The sequence below is a fragment of the Prionailurus bengalensis genome, chromosome D2 (genome assembly GCF_016509475.1).
Source record: "Prionailurus bengalensis isolate Pbe53 chromosome D2, Fcat_Pben_1.1_paternal_pri, whole genome shotgun sequence".
NCBI classification, from domain to species: domain Eukaryota; kingdom Metazoa; phylum Chordata; class Mammalia; order Carnivora; family Felidae; genus Prionailurus; species Prionailurus bengalensis.
In genome coordinates, this window is record NC_057351.1 from 35,150,344 (window position 1) to 35,167,906 (window position 17,563).

The 17,563-nt window shown below is 36.2% G+C and overlaps 1 protein-coding gene across 2 annotated transcripts in view; it reads left to right on the forward strand.

The window, feature by feature from the left end:
- The window catches only part of SAMD8 (sterile alpha motif domain containing 8), a 51,564-nt gene that overhangs the window by 18,584 nt on the left and 15,417 nt on the right, over nucleotides 1-17,563 (forward strand). For both annotated transcript variants that reach the window (XM_043598146.1, XM_043598147.1), the window contains one exon: nucleotides 8,984-9,576. In XM_043598146.1, the coding sequence (XP_043454081.1) occupies nucleotides 8,984-9,576 (593 nt within the window). The remainder of the gene's footprint in view (nucleotides 1-8,983; nucleotides 9,577-17,563) is intronic.

The window sequence follows — 17,563 nt, forward strand, 5'->3', positions numbered from 1 at the left end:
TGTCTCACTTATATGAGGTACCTAGTGTCCAATTTATAGAGACAGAAAGTAGAATGTTGGTTGTTGTGGGGTGAGGAAGTAGGGGATAATGGGGGGGGGGGGGTTATTGTTTAATGGATACAAAGTTTTCACTTGGGATGAAGAAAAAGTTCTGAAAGTGGATGGTGGTGATGGTTGCACATCCATGTGAATGTACTTAATACTACTGTTCTGTACACTTAAAAATTGTTAAAATAGTAAGTTTTATGTATGGTTTAACAAACATAAACAAAAAAAAGAATGTATCATCGTGTCTGATGCAGGCATTAGAAAGGCAGCATTCCTGCTCCACAATTGCAACTTCTTCCTTATACTCAACACTTAGTGACTGAAAACTGGAGAATTGTGCGCGCATGCACACACACACACACACACATACAACACACACCCAACATTTACATAGTCTTGTCTTGTGGACAGCCAGAACTTCAGGAAAATGGCCCCTACTTCACTTACTGTTTTCCGTATCTCTTGTCAGAGAATCCACTTGGCCGAACCTAATTCACATTTAGAACTCTAGTTGCAAGGGATCCTGGGGAATAATTTTTTAGCTTTCAACCTCTGTAGTAGCAGAAAACAATTAGAGGGAGATTGGAAAAGATGCCAATTCATCAGTGCCAAATTCATCGTATCTGTCACAGACACTGAGTCAGTGTGATTCACGAAGGTAATGCTCCTTTCAGTTCAGTCATTTTCAGTGGGGGCCAGATTGTTCTGCAACTGGTCATACAGAGGTAGGGTGGAGCACACAAATAGTTTCAACAAGGAGGAGTAGGGAAAGAGTTCATTGATAATCATTATCTGCTTTTGCAGTTCTGGACTGGTTGTACTTTGTCAAGCCTAACATACAGTACTTGCAGTTTTAATAGAGAAGAACACAACTGAGTTATTTATATTATTGTGAAGAGATTTGGGTCATTCTAATGGGATGCATGAAAGGCTTGTTGATTGAGGAATAGCTATGCTACTGTTAAGAAATACCAAACTAAAGTTCTTATGATAAGGTTTTTTCATTTTATTAAGTATGGAGATAAAGTCATCTTTACAGTATATAGGCAATATACTGTAAGCTCTTTTGCTCTCAGGCTGGTGAAATCTCTAATTAGTATGAACCAAATTTGGAAAGAAAAGAAATATGCTTGTAAATAAAAGAGTTGATGTGCCGAAAATTGCATTTTTTATAGTTTTCAAAAATTTCTAACTGGAGTCCATCCATAAGATACTTTTGTTCCCCTTTGTACAGAACAGTCAGCTCCTTTTGTTTATCTGTTATCTAGGACTTGGAACTCTGACTAATGCCTGTTAATAATGAGATTCTGCAGGAGTTGAATATTCTCTCAGTGCCTTTGATAATTAAATTCTTAATTGTTCATGATTTCAGAGTAAACCTCTTTAGAATTTTATCTCAAATGGGGATGTTTCCTTTATACATACCAATTAATGTTTTAGACAAGTACAAGCTTTTCATGCAGTGTTTTTTAATTGTGAATTAAGCTTTAATGACGTTAGTGGGGAAACACTTGAGATTTTTTTTGATAGTTACTTGACTCCTAGAAATCTTAAGTAAGGCACTACAGTACTATTTGTAATAGTAATAATATTGTGAACAATTGCCAACAATGGAGAGATGGACAAACTATTGTATAACCATTAATGGACTGTCCTTTTCAAAGGATAATTTAATAATATTAGGATTCATGTAATAATGTTAAGGAAAAATGAGACAATTATCTATGGTATGATTTCTTTTCGTAGAAAATTCTGTAAGAGTTATAACAAATTACAAGCAGTAGTCTCAAAGGTAATTTTAATATTTTATTTCTTCAATGAATATATATTACTTTTATGTATTTTCTGTCTTTTTAGTATAGAAATACATTGCTATAAAAGATTCAAACAATGCAGAAATTTACAGACTAAAAACTATAAAAGTCCTTCAGTCTCCTACCTAGACAAATGAAATCCAGTTTATCAGTTTATTCTTTTATGGATTTTGCTTTTGGTGTCATATCTAAGAAATCTTGACCTAACCTAAGGTAAGAAAGATTTTCTCTTGTGTTTTCTTCTAGATGATTTATAGTTTTAGACTTCACATTTGGTCTGTGATGCATTTGGGGTTAATTTTTATATGTGGTGAGAGATATCGATTGATTTTTTTGCATATGGATATCCATTTGTTCCAATACTATTTGATGAAGACTATCCTTTCTTCATTAAATTGCCTTTACATGTTTGTAGAAAAACAGGTATCTATCGATCTGTCTATCTATCTAGGTCTATTTCCAGATTCCCTGTTCTGTTCCATTGCTTTATTTATCATCATGCCACTACCACTTTGTCTTGATTTGGGGTAGATGATAGAATTCTAAAGTGGTCTCCAGTGACTGTTGTATAATAATAGAAGGGACCTGTAAATATGATGGGCGATCACTCCTGTGATTATGTTGTGTTAATGTGGCACAGTTGACTAAGAAACTAAGATTATTCTTAGTGGACCTGACTTAATCAGGCAAGTCCTTGAGAAGGAATGTGCTTTTCCAGGAGAGATTCCAGGTACAAGGGGAGTTCAACACAGGTGAAGCTGCTGCTTTTCAGAATAAGAAGAGGCAAGAACTGAGGGTGCTCACTAAGTTTATAGTAATTAGCTACATAGCGGTAGAAAATAATTGCTGTATGATAAGTCTTGAAATCAGCTAATTTGTTCTTTTTCAGAGTTGTTTTTGGTTATTTTGGATCTTCTACATTTCCATATGAGCTTTTGTGAGTTAAGTTTATCAACATCTACAAAAAAGCCTGCCAGGATTTTGATTAGAATTGCACTGAATCTGTAGTTCAAATTTGGGGGAGAATTGACATCTTAACAATATTGAATCTTCTGACCCACCCATCTCTCATTGTTTATTTAGATCTTTAATTTCTCTTACAGTATTTTATAGATTTTAGTGTACAGGTCTTTTCCGGGTTTGGTCAGATTTATCCTTGAGTATTTGATATTTTTTGATGCTATTGTAAATGGTAGTGTTTTATACATTTCAATTTTTTTAAGTGTATTTAATTATTTTGAGAGAGAGAGCATGAACAAGGGAGGGTCAGAGAGAGTGAGAGAGGGGATCCAAAGCAGGCTCCACACTGTCAGCACAGAGCCAATGTTCTGGAACTCAGGAACCACGAGGTCATGACCTGAGCTGAAACCAAGAGTCAGATGCTTAACCAACTGAGCCTCCCCGGTGCCCCTATAAATTTCAGTTTTTGAATTTTTATTACTAGTATATAGAAATACAATTGATTTTTTCATATTGATCTTATATCTAGCAATCTTGCTAAACTAACTTACTAGTTGTGGTAGGTTTTTGTGTGTACGTATAGATTCCACTGAATTTCCTAAATAAACAATTATATTGCTTGCAAATTCTGCAGATTGTGAGTTTTATTTCTTACTATCTAATCTGTATGGCTTTATTCCCTTTTCTTGCCTTATTTTACTGGCCAGAATGTCCAATGTATAGAATTGGTGAGAATGGATAGTTTTGGCTTGTTCCTGATATTATAAGAAAGCGTATAGACTTCTGTCATTAAGTATGATATTAGCTACAGGTTTTTCAAAGATGCCCTTTATAAAGTTGATGACGCTTCTATTTTTGGTTTGCCGAGAGGTTTTATCAGGAATAAATATTGGGTTTTTTCAAATGCTTTTTTTTTGAGTGTCTTTTTAAAAAACTTTTTTCTTAACATTTATTTACTTTTAAGAGACAGAGAGAGACAGAGCATGAGTGGGGGAGGGGCAGAGAGAGAGGGAGACACAGAATCCAAAGCAGGCTCTAGGCTCTGAGCTGTCAGCACAGAGCCCGACGCGGGGCTCCCACTCAGGAACCATGGGATCATGACCTGAGCCGAAGTCGGACACTTAACAGGCTGAGCCACCCAGGTGCCCCTACAAGGTCTTTCAAAGGAAAAAAAAAACTTATCTTTTCTTGTGTTTCATTTTGAGTAATTCCTATTGTTGTGTCTTCAAGTTTATTATTCTTATCTTTTGTAATGTCTAATCAGCTGTTAATCCAATCCAGTGTATTTTTCATTCTGTGTATTGTAATTTCATCTTTAGAAGTTTCCATTGGAGCTTGTTTATGGCCCATGTCTATAACTTCTTGAATATGTAATAGAGTTATCATAACTTCATTGATTTTCTTGTCTGCTAATTCTATTTAATCTGTATTAGTTCTGGGTCAATTTTGATTGATTTGTTTTCTATTAATTATAGGTAATTTTTCCTACTCTGGATAGAGAGTAGGCATCTTTGATTGGATGCCAGACATAATGGATTTTATCTGTTGAGTGCTAAATAATCCTAGTAATCTTGAACTTTGTTGTAGGATGTAGTTAAGTTACTGGAAAATAATTTGATTCTTTTGGATCTTGATTTTAACATTTGTTTGGCTGGGGGTGCCTGTGTGGCTCAGTCGGCTAAGTGTCCGATTCTTGATTGCGGCTCAAGTCATGATATCACAATTCATGAGATCGAGCCCCACGTTGGACTCTGTGATGACAGTATGGAGCCTGGGGATAATCTCTCTTTCTCTGTCTCTGTCTCTGTCTCTCTTTATCTCGCTCTCTGTCTCAAAAATAAATAAACTTCAAGAAAAAAAAGATTTATTTGACTGGACCAGAGACCTGTTCATTGTAGGGCAGGGTTTTTCAACATCAGCACTCAATATCAACATCTTGAATCAGTTATTTCTTTGTTGTGAAGGGCTATGCTGTGCTTTGTAGAATGTTTAACAGCATCTGTAGCCTCTGCCCTTTAAGTGACTCCCTACTTGTAACAACCAAAAATGTCTCCAGAAATTGCCAAATGTTGGGGAGGGGGTAGCAAATTGCCCCCAGTCAAACAACTACTGCTTTAGGATTAATTTTGTCTTATTACTATGCAAGATCTTCCTATGCACTTTGCCTAATGCCCCATGAATTGTGAGATTCTTTTGTTTTTTTTCAGTCTGTTTGGGGTAGGCATTTGTATTGGTCTTGTGTGTGTACTGAGTGTTGTTCCCTCTAATCTTTCTGGGTGGTGCTTTTTTCAGTCCTGTTTTGTTTCCTCGTGTGTATGTGATGATCAGCATTTTAGCTGCATATTCAAAGGACAATCTCTGCAGATCTCTGGGGTCTGTGTTAGTCTTTTCAGGCTACTATAACAAAAATACTGTAGACTGGGTGGCTTAAACAAAGCACACTTATTTCTCACAGTTCTGGAGACTGAGGAGTCCAAGATCAAAGCCCAGCAGATTTGGTATCTGGTGAGAGAGAGCCTGACTCTTGCTTCATAGTCATCTTCTAGTTATGTCTTTAGGTGGTGGAAGGGGTGATAAAATTCTCTGGAGTATCTCTTAAAAGGCAACTAATCCCATTTATGAGGGTTCTGCCCTCATGACTAGTCACCTCCTAATTGGGGGGTTAGGATTTCAATATATGAATTTTGGAGAGACAAAGCATTCAGTTTATAACAAGTTCTCTGTCTGTGCATCTTTCTCTTCTCCAGTAATCTGTGTCATGAACACTAGCCACCTGGATCTCCCCAGACCCTCAGCTCTATCTCCTCAACTCAGCAAGTCCACTAGCCCTCACCCATTTTGTGTCCTGTGTCACACATGACTTGGAACCTCTCAGGGCAGTAAGCTGGGGCAGTAGGGTTCACTTTGTATTCTGTCTGGCAGCGATCTTTTTTGTCTGATACCCAGTGTCTTGATGCTGGTTTTTCTTTCCCATGTATTTTGTCTATTATTTGGTTATTTGTGGTGGGAGGGTAAATTTGGTCCCTCTCATTAAATCTTGGTCAAAAATGGAGTCCCTTTAAACCTTAATTGATTCATATTAATTATTGATTAAAGCTGAAAGTGTTCTTAAACACTAACTTAATTTCATTTTTTTGGATTTATATGAAACTCATAGCCATCATATCTTTGTTCAAAATTTCCTGTTCCATGTAGTTTCTATGGCACAACATAAATACTAAATTGGCCCTAAAGCCTTTTATCATCTTTTTAATATACCTCTTTAGTGCAGGTTTTCACAGTGTTACATAAATATGGGCCTCTAACTATATGTAGTAGCATACAATTAAAGGACATGTCCTGACCTGATGAAGCACATTAGTGGAGTGTGTCATGTTTTTAGGACATTGCCACAGCAGGCTCAAAGACTTCCAGAAGGCTTCCTTGTGTTACTCGTTTTGTAGCAGCTAAAACACCAGCGTCAAACTCTGATTGTTGGCCCAATTGAGAGTATAGAGAACTGGTGATCTAAGACGGGGGGAAAAAAAGAAAAAAACAAAAAGAAGATCATTTTGAACAGTGTATGAGACAAAACCGTACTGAAGGATAATGCTATAAGGATGGGAGTGACTTGGAACCCATTGGTGGTAAGCTGTTTGAGAAAGGAGAAAGGTAGCAGAATAGAAAATAAAATGACAGAAGAATCCAGCCTTGTTTTGTGCGAGATGAACTTCGCAAATTTGCTACATCGTAACTGCTGCAGAGTTTGTATGTAACAGGTGTGGTTGGATATTCAAAGATGAAGAAATTTATTCAGAGCATATCTTTGGGGAAGAGATATGTATGTAGTGGGTGGGGTGAAACCATCTGGATATATATATGAACTAAAACATACCAAAGTCATTTTAATGGAATTTTGTATATATGTGATAACTTACATAAAATGATACACATCGGTGTGTATAAATTCAGTGTGGTAAACTGCATAAAACATGTTTGGGATGGCGATGATATACTGTAGCTAAAAAGAGCTGAGTAAGAGTTTATGTAGCTCTTTAGTACATAAGAATTAGGCAGCTTTTTAAAGCATACAGATCCTTATAGGCAGATGTGCTGTTAATGTTCTAAGACTGAAAAGCTATTGTGGATTGATAATATGAAAAACTCTGTTTGGAAGCAAAATCTGATTAAAGTTTCCAAAAATTAGGATTGCTTTTTAGTAATTAAGAAATAAATATTTAATAAGCATTTCTTGTTGCCTGAATATTTTTGATGGTGTAAGTGGTGGTGCTCATGTAGTTAAGTATCTGCCTTTTTCAAGTGTTTATAAGTCTTCATGGCAAGAGTTTGTGTGGGTAGGGGAAGAATGTAGAACAGTAGCAGTTTTTTTACTTTTCTCAACATAAGTAAGCATAGAAGATTTATCATAGTCAAAAGTGCATATTATAAGAAAATGATAAACACCAAAATCAAGAATTATTTCATCTGGGAAGGGGAGGAAGGGGACAGTATCAGGGAGGGACATTCAATTGTATTGATGTTTTGTTTTTGGCCTTTTAAAGCAAACTTTTAAAATATAGTTTAACATACGTAAAGTGTAGATCATAAGCATATAGCTTCTTGAATTTTTATAAGATGAACATAACCTGTATGACTAATACCCAGATTAAGAAACAGAACATATATTGGAATTATTTGATATTTTTTCAAACTGGGTAGTGGACATTTGGTTATTTCTTATGTCATTCTTTATTTTTTTGTTGTTGTTATGCTTTAAAGTTTGCCTACTATGTTTTTTTAAAAAAATCGTTCCCCCCCCCTCTCTCTCTCTCTCTCTCTTTACCCCTCGTGGGATTCTCTCTTTCTCTGCTCCCTCGCTCACTTGCACCTTCTCTCTCAAAAAAATTAATTAAAAAATCATCTCAGAAGGAAATAAGATCTTTAAAAATATGGAAGATGTCAGAAAACCCACATGCTTTAGTAACTGAGGAAAATACTTCAGGGAAATAAGTTTTTTCCATGTAGGCCTTTGTCTCCTATGTTATCTTATAAACCTGATAGAGGCCCAAGTTACTGAAAGTTTTAGAATGGAAAAAGAACATAAACAGAACTATGTGGATCAAAGTAGTAAAAATAATTAGTACATTTTCAGATAGTACATTATTGGCCTTTTACAATCACAACATAAAGTTTGGGTCCTCAAATATGAGTACATTGAAATGACAGTTTTCTTTTAAAAATTTTATCACTGAAATCTCAGTGATAGTTTAAGAAGGAAATTTCTTATTTAGTTCTATAATGGTATATTCAAAGTATGGAAAGAAATGAGCTAATAAGATACTTATATCTAGTTTATAGGCTTTATATCTGTTTAGAAATCATTTGTGTAGTGGGTAGAAATACTCTTAATCTAAGGGGTTTCCTAAAACTAGTTCTCTATCTACCTTGGTGGTGTTTCTTGTTTTTGTTTTCTCATTTTAGAGAAGTGGGAAATACTTATTCCATCAAACATGAAGATTTCTAAAATTTGATTAATTTTTATGTATTAGGTATCTTTCTGTATCTCATTTTAAGAAAAGCATTAAAATGAGATTTTTCTCAATTCTCAGCAGTAGGCTTTTTCTAATGAAGTTACACTTGCTATGGTTTGGAAAGGCCATTTGTACAGTAATTTTTTGTAAAAATGTTTAGTCATTAGCCTTCTTCTGTGGGGGCCATATCATACAATTATTAGAATGTTAATCTACTGGGGCGCCTGGGTGGCGCAGTCGGTTACGCGTCCGACTTCAGCCAGGTCACGATCTCGCGGTCCGTGAGTTCGAGCCCCGCGTCGGGCTCTGGGCTGATGGCTCAGAGCCTGGAGCCTGTTTCCGATTCTGTGTCTCCCTCTCTCTCTGCCCCTCCCTCATTCATGCTCTGTCTCTCTCTGTCCCAAAAATAAATAAACGTTAAAAAAAAAAAAAAAATTAAAAAAAAAAAAATAAAAAAAAAAGAATGTTAATCTACTGAAAACCAATCATTTGGGTTTTTTTTTTTTTTTTTCCTTTTTACTCTCTTCTAGAAGCCAATAGATCAGAGTAGAAAAATTACTGTTTCTGGTATGTTTACGTGTATTTGGTCTTTAAAGGAGTAGTTAGGACACACTGAAGTTTTTGTTTTGTTTTCCTGATTTCCCTGGACAGGCAGTGGAAAAGGAAATGGCTGTTCCTAATCACCTCTGCATTCGCCGCTGGACTACCAAGCATGTAGCTGTTTGGCTGAAGGATGAAGGCTTTTTTGAATATGTGGACATTTTATGTAATAAGCACCGACTTGATGGAATCACATTGCTAACATTGACTGAATATGATCTCCGGTCTCCTCCTCTGGAAATCAAAATCTTAGGGGACATTAAAAGGTTAATGCTCTCAGTCCGAAAATTGCAGAAAATACATATTGATGTTTTAGAAGAAATGGGATACAACAGTGACAGTCCCATGGGTTCCATGACACCTTTCATCAGTGCTCTTCACAGCGCAGAGTGGCTCTGTAATGGAGAACCTTCACATGACTGTGATGGACCGATCACTGATTTGAATTCTGATCAGTACCAGTACATGAATGGTAAAAACAAACATTCTATTCGAAGATTGGACCCAGAGTATTGGAAGACCATATTGAGTTGTATATATGTTTTTATAGTATTTGGGTTTACATCTTTCATTATGGTTATAGTCCACGAGCGAGTGCCTGATATGCAGACCTATCCACCACTCCCAGATATATTCTTAGACAGGTAAGTTTTATTTCTAGTTGCCAAGTTTGCAGAAGGTTGCAATCACAGCAATGATAATATAGTTATGATAATTATGTTGTTTGTTATTATTTTGGTTGATACATACTTTCTATTTATCTGGTAGCATATGAAGATATGCTTTGAAGTCGCTTTTTTTTTTTTTTAAGTTTATTTATTTTTGACAGAGATAGAGTATGAGCATGAGCTGGGGGAGGGGCAGAGAGAGAAAGAGGGAGACTCAGAATCTAAAGCAGGCTCCAGGCTCCAAGCTGTCAGCACAGAGCCTGATGCAGGGCTCAAACTCACAAACTGTGAGATCATGACCTGGGCCAAAGTCATACGCTTAACCGACTGAGCCACCCAGGTTCCCCTGTCTTAAAATAAATTAGACCTTAAGCCTGTGTGAGTGGGAAAAGCCACTGCTTGATTTATATTTTTTATAGCTATATTATAGCTCCTTGGGCAGTTCACATTTTAAAAGGGTTTCCTGGAATGGTGTCTATAATAAATGGAATTTGGTTACCTTTTCTTGATGAATGGGGTTTAAAAGCTTTTCCAAAAATACGGGGAAGGCTCCTGTATCACCAAATAAATTGGAATTATCACAAATAATACAAATTGATTCATTGATAGTATCCTCTTGTTTTTATGAAGTGTTGCATGCATAAAAAAGAATATAGTATATGCATATGAAAAATAAGAATAGAACAAAACTCAAAAGTATTAGTTTTTATATTTGTTATTTTAAAAATCTGTTTCAAGTTTGTAGAACTTTACTGATTGTTTTCATAAAATGTTTACCCTTCTGAAAGTGCCTTGTAGAATGTTTTTTTGCTTAGAATGTGTTTTTTTTTTAATGAAGTGAATTAAAGTATTTGTGTTGAGATGGCAAAATGATGTACATATCACATATTTGTCCTCACAAACCCCGATTTAAAGTGTAGTAAAGAGGTTTTTGTTTAAGTTGTAAGCCTACAAGGATGCAGCAGATAAGAGAGGAGAGAGTAGCCATACATTTTTGGAAGTTTGAAAGTAGGTGGATGAGTGGCAACAAACAGACCTAAAATAATCAAATTCTAAAACAGCAATTAGGAAAAATGAGAACCAACCCAATCTATATTGCAGATTTCTCAAAACTCTGGATATTGCAGGCGAAAGGGTGGTGCTAAAAGAAGAATCTAATGAAAGCTGTTGAAGAAACTGTTAGATCCCTATATCTCCTCCCCTATTCTATACAGTTTTCCCAATTATAAACAGAAGACCCTAAGGAAGTAAGGAAGAAAGCATATGGATATCTAAGGAAAGAGTATTGGAGGTAGAGGAAACAAGTTGTTCCTTGCTCCTTGTTCTTTGTTTCAAGTTGTTTCCTTATTCCAAGTTGCAACACAGGTTGCAGAAATCCTGAATTGGTAGGGTACTTAGCAGGTTTAAAGAACAGCAAATGAGAGCTGGGAAGAACAGTTGGAGATGAAGTTTGAGAGGAAACAGGAATCCAGATTGTATAGTGACTTGTAGATTATTGTGTGGATTTTAGCTTTCATTCTGAATGAAAAGGGAAGCCATTGGAAAGTATTTTAGAGAAGGAGTGATCTAACTTCCATTTTAAAAGGTAACTCTAATTGTTGTACTGAGAATAGCCTGAGTGTGGACGTGAGTATGGCCAAATAGGGGTTAAATTATTGAATTCACCTTGACAAAAATGAGGTGCATTGGATGAGGATAGTAGTGGTAGAGATGGTGTGAAAGAGTCAAGTTCTATTTATATATTTAGAAAGCGCAGCCAACAAGATTTGCTGATGGATTTGCATGTAAGGCATAAGAAAAAGAAAAGTCAAGGATTACTCCAAGATTTTTGACCTGACCCTTTGCAAGGATGGAGTTGCCCTTTACAGAGATGGGAAGACAGCTGACTTGGAAAGAAATGTAAGGATTTGGTTTTGGACATGTCAGATTGAGATATCTTTTACACCAAATCATTATGTCAAGTAAGAGATGGAAGGATGAGTTGGAGTTCAGAAAGATGTAGGCTGAAATTTGGAAGTTACCAGCACAGGTAAAGCTGTGATGTTAGATAAGGTCTTCTAGCGAGTGAGTTAAAAAGTGGGAAGATTAAAGATTGAACCCAAGAACATTCTTTTTTTTTTTTTCTTTTTTTAAATGAGTGGCCTGTTTTATATTTCCTTATTATTTTTTTTAATCTTTTACATGTTTATTTTTGAGAGAGAGAGAGAGAGAGAGAGACGGAGCATGAGCATGGGAGGAGCAGAGAGAAGGAGAAACAGAATCCGAAGCTGTCAGCACAGAGCCCAATGTGGGGCTCCAACTCACAAACCATGAGATCATGACCTGAGCCAAAGTCAGACAGCTAACCAACTGAGCTACCCAGATGCCCCCAAGCCCAAGAACATTCTAACAGAAACCAGAGAAGTAAGGCAAAACCAGTAAAGAAGACTGAGAATGTCAGGGCAGAGAGAGAAAGTAGTATCCTGGAAGCCAAGTTAAAAAAAAGTATTGTAAGAGGGCAGGAATAATTAATAATTAGCTGTTTTTAAGTGCTATTCAGGCATCAAGTAAAATGTGGATAATTGACCATCAGATATAGCAACATTGACCTTCACAAGAGTTAGTAAAAGCAGAAGCTGATTGTAATGGGTTCAAAAGAGAATATGAGACTTACTGAAATTTACCTAATGGGATATAATCCACAAATAGGAAACATATGCTCATTGTGACAGTTGCTCATTGTGACATTATTTGTAGTAATTGCAAATATTGGAAATAATATAAATGCCTATCCTTGGAAACCTGGTTGAATATAATACTCTGCATAGCAGAGTACTACTAAATCACAAAGAAGAGTGAGGAAGGTTTTTAAGAACTGATATGAACTAGTTTTAAGTGTGAAGCAAGGAAAATATAAAATGAGCGAAACAGCTCTTGTTCCATAAATCAAGGAAGTGCATAAAACCAATGAAAGCATGTCAGAAGAACATATGAGCTGGTTTGAAGGGACTTGCACTGATCAAACTAGGGCAATTAAAACATCCAAAAGCATAGTGATGGTAATGGATTCTAATATACTGAGTAAAAGAAAGAATTTGTGAATCCATAGTGATAAACAAAAAATGGTCTGGCAAGAGGGGAAATTCTTCAAGAATGATACCAGCAAATAAACATGGATGGCCTATTTTGCAACATCCAGCATAGTAATTGATTCAGGCAAGTCATCAGTGGATGCTAAAATCATTAGGTGAAAGATCAAGGATGTTCACATGATTTGAAAATAATCATCTCACATACTACTTAATTATAGGAAGAATAAGGTAGCTTTCCAGTGTCATGATCTGACATGCATTGTTTTAACCAAATGATCAAATGTAGCATTTCAAACTGACATGTGCATTGGATGTGATGTTCACAGTATCAACTATATAATAATCTTGCCCCTCCAAATGTAACCTAAGTCTAATCATGAGGAAATTATCAGACAAATCCAGAACAAGGAACAGTCTAATAAGACAGCTGATCTGGACTCTCCAAAAATGTAGATATTATAGCAAACGGAAGTCAGGCAGAGAGAATTGTAGGGATATTGAAGAGCTGTAACCAAGAGCAATATATGAACTTTAATTGGAACCTATATCAAGAAAAAATATATACTGTTGATATTTTGGGGACATTTAGGAAATTTTGGGTATGGACTTCATATTAAACAATGTTGTCTAACAATCAGTGTTACAGTTTCCTGGGTATAATAGTGTATTGTGTTATGAAAAGGATATCCTTTTTCCCAGGAGAATCATGTTGTAGTATTTAGGAGAGAAGTGTCATAATGTCTGCAACTTACTTTGCAGGGGGTGGGTTCAGGTTCTTCCAAAACAGTATGTGTGTGTGTGTATGTAGGTATGCATAGAAAGAGTGAAAAAAAATAAATGTGGAAAAAATGGTAATTATTGTACGGTGGATTTAAGTGAAGACCTTAAAGTATTTATTCGTTCACTTTTCATAGCCAAGAAAAGTTAAAAAAAAAAATTGGTTAGAGTTGATAAGAGAGAAAAAGAATAGGAAGAGAGAAATTGGAAACAATCAAATCTTAAAAGGTTTCCTGTAAAGGTGGTAGAGAAATGGAGCTGTATCTTGGACAGAGAAGGAAAGGATAGAGAGTCACCAGGATTTTAGTTTGGGATGGGCTATATTATAGTATGTTTGTTGTATTGATGATAGGAATGGCCCAATTTAGGCGGAGGGGAATGATGTTAGGAGGAAAGAGATGGACATGATCAGAGTCATGTCCTTGAGTAAATGAAAAGTGATGGGATCTAATGGGTAGGAGAGGTTGGTTTAGGCACATGGACTGTTCATACATAACAGAGAAGATAGAAAATACAGAAGCACACTGTTAGATGTGATGATAGAGCATGAGGAAGTGCTCTCCTGATTGTTTTTATTTTCTCTGCAAATAGAGAGCTAACAATGGAGAGAAAAATGGCAGTTTGAGGAAAATGAATGGGGTGTAAAATAGTCACCTAGAAGAGTGAGTAGACTTGTGTGATGTAGTAGCAGCACTGATGGCCTCCTTGAAGTTAGTAGTCATGTTGGCATGATGTATTTTTACTACCTCACTCAAAGAGGTGGATGGAATAGGTGGATAACTGGATTTAATAAGCAGGGTTGAAGGTTTGCTAGGCAGCATGATGAAGGAAGACCAGGCAAGGGAGTGATTATAATGACTGACCATGGACTCAGGTGGATAAGAAGGGACACGAGGAAATGAGATAGGTGAAGAACAGTGAAAATGTTGTAAGATCAATGGATTTTAGGTCTCAAAATTATTGAGGTTGGGAGTACTAGAAGGAATAAGCTGGAAAGCAAAGAGGTGTTGGTTTATATAGGATTCTTGAAATTAAGATTATGAAAAATAATCTTAGTAATGACAAGATCCAGGTTATAACCATGGGTGCAGGTCACTGAAGCAGAATAAAAGACAAGGCCAAAGGAGAAGTAAAAAGATAAGCGAGAAGAACGCAAGTTACAATAGAAGTTTTAGAGAAAGTGACAGTGAACCAGAAGCTGAAGTCTTCAAGAAATGAGAGAATGGATGCTGAGGTTCAATAGATGCCTATAACCAAGGTGTAGTGGGAGAAAGGTGGAAAAATGACCTGAGAGAGAAATGAGGATTTTATTTTAAAGTGTACAATTTAGTGGGTTTTATTATATTTACAAAATTGTGCAACTATCACCACTAATTCCAGAATATTTTCATTACCCCAGAAAGAAACTCCTATCCATTATCAGTCTCACTCCATTCCCTCCTCCTTCCATTCCCTGGAAACCACTAATTTACTTTCTACACCTGTGAATTTGTCTGTTCTGGACATTTCATATAAATGGAATCATACAATATGTGGCCTTTTTTGCGTGTGATTGGCTTCTTTCATTTAGCATAATTTTTCAAGATTCATCCATATAGTAATATGTATCAGTGCTTCATTCCTTTTTATTACAGAATAATACTCCATTGTATGGATATATACTACATTTTGTTTATCATTAATCAGTTAATGAATGTTTGGGTGTGTCCACTTTTTGGCTGCCATCAATGCTGCTTATGAACATTTGTGTACAAAATTTTGTATAAACATATATGTAATTTTCAGTTTGTAATGGGGATATGAAGCCAAATTTTGCCTAACTCCCTATAGTGCCACCCACTACAAATCTTCATGCTCTTAAGCATTGAAGCTTTATTCATAGGAGAATGGTAACAGGTGCTATCAGTGTTTTTCCTGTGTACTCTCAGATCTCTTTCATTTTCTTGCATGTGGACGCCCCCAACATCCAGTAAATGTATCTGTGTTGGAGAGCTGCATCTGGGCTGCTGAATACATTTTGCCTGCTTGGAAAGAGAGGCAAACATGCTTAGGAATTTACATCCCTCCAGCAACGGCCTTTAACTAATGACTGATGAGATAGGGTATAAATATTTTATTTCTCTTCACCCTAATTGGGACAACTTTTAGGTCAGACCTACACTGTCTCCCAAAGTCCCCATAGGATTGAGCCATAATTACCCTTGCCATAGTTAACCCCACAAGCCTTTATTTGATGGCTCACTTTTACCCTGCTTCCTTGCCTTCCTAATCTCATTTTCTTACTACCCTAAGGTTTTCCCTTGGGAACACTCCTAATCACTTTCACACTGATCTTTGTTTAAAAATCTGTTTCTGAAGCTTATGTTACACAATTTCAAGACCTTCAGTACACCTTAAACAGAAAATTAGGAGATAGGGATGCCTCTATAGGCAGGCCCACTTAAAACAGTGCGAAAGGATAGCTGATAGCCATACTAGTAACAGAAGAACCAGAAGCACTATAAAAAGCAAACATAAATAATGGAAAAACTACTCTAGCCTGGAGCTTAACCTTCATTTCTCAGTAATCCTGAGGTCATTATCATATTCAGTGTAATAATCAGTGTTCATAATCATGATTATTACCAAGTAATGGTAATAATTACCAAAGTTAAATTTTTATCTGGGAAAAAAGAGGTATGTACATGTATAATGCATTTTAGATAACTTTGTATCAAAATAAATAATGAGATCTTGAAAAAACATTTCCTCACAACATTCCACTAAAATAACAGTAAAAAGGAGATGGAGGGGAACCCTATAATCCTATGAAGGCAAAAGTAATGATAATGATGAATATTTGGAAAGTAGGAAGTTGAGGGCCTATTATAAGATTAGGAACCGGAGCTAGCAATGTCCAAAAGGGGAGTTTGTGTTGCAGAGCTCCAGAAAAACTCTCTAAACAGATGGCACCAGGTATCTGTCACAACCAGGTACAAATAGGAGCCAAATATGGGAGAATTGGTTGAAAAGCTTTTAGACTTGCTCTATTCCAACAGAAGATAGATGGTATAGTCTCCAGAGTAGTTAAATGTGAGGGACTCTGAGCTCATGAGAACAAAGGTACCTAGATGTGTTCAAGGCGATTACTATAAATTTACATACTGATCACTGAAACTTCTAGCTCCCTTCCTTAAGTAGCCAGACTTCTTATCCCCATTCCCTCCCAGCACCAGTCATCTCAGCAGGAGAACAGATCCCTCTCCTTGGAAAACCTACACAAGAGAAAAGGACTATAGATACAATGGTAAGGGAGATATCCCTATCTCATCAACCAGACCCCTTTATCACTCTACCATGAAACCCACAACGTGAGAAGCTCAATCTATGCGCACAGAGCTTCAAATTATTTTTTTAGTGCTTCACTGTCAAATATGAATGGTCAAGAATGATCAGACATTTAAGGACAAAAGACCAATGCAAACAGAAAAAAGCAACATGGGAAACACAAAATAGCATAAGAACACTTCAAAAAATAAACCGTATTCTCACAGATGAGATGTTATGTTGCATTTTATGAGACAGTAACAGTAGGCTATAAAAAAGGAAAATTCAGAAGAAAAAAAGCTTTTGGAAAATTAAAAATGAAAGTAGAAATTTAAAATCCAGCAGAATAATTGGGATATAGATTTGATAAATTGCCCTGTATGTAGACCAAAAATGATAAGTAGAGGAGAAAAAGTAAGATCAATCCATTTGGCCCAACAGTGAACAAATAAGGGTATTAGAAAGAATACATAGAGAAAATGAAGGGGAAGATATTATTTAGGATATAATAAAGGAAATTTCCTGAATTCAAAGGATGTGACTTTCCAGATGGAAAGGGCCCACTGAATAAGAAATGGAAAATTTTATAACACTGGATTTTAGGCTGAAGATCCTAAAATTTAGCTTCTTTCTTTTTAATTTATTTTTTTTAATCTTTATTTTTGAGAGAGAGAGACAGAGTGCAAGTAGGAGAGGGACACAGAGAGAGGGAGGCACAGAATCTGAAACAAGCTCCAGGCTCCGAGCTGTCAGCACAGAGCCCGATGCAGGGCTTGAACTCACAAGCTGTGAGATCATGACCTGAGCTG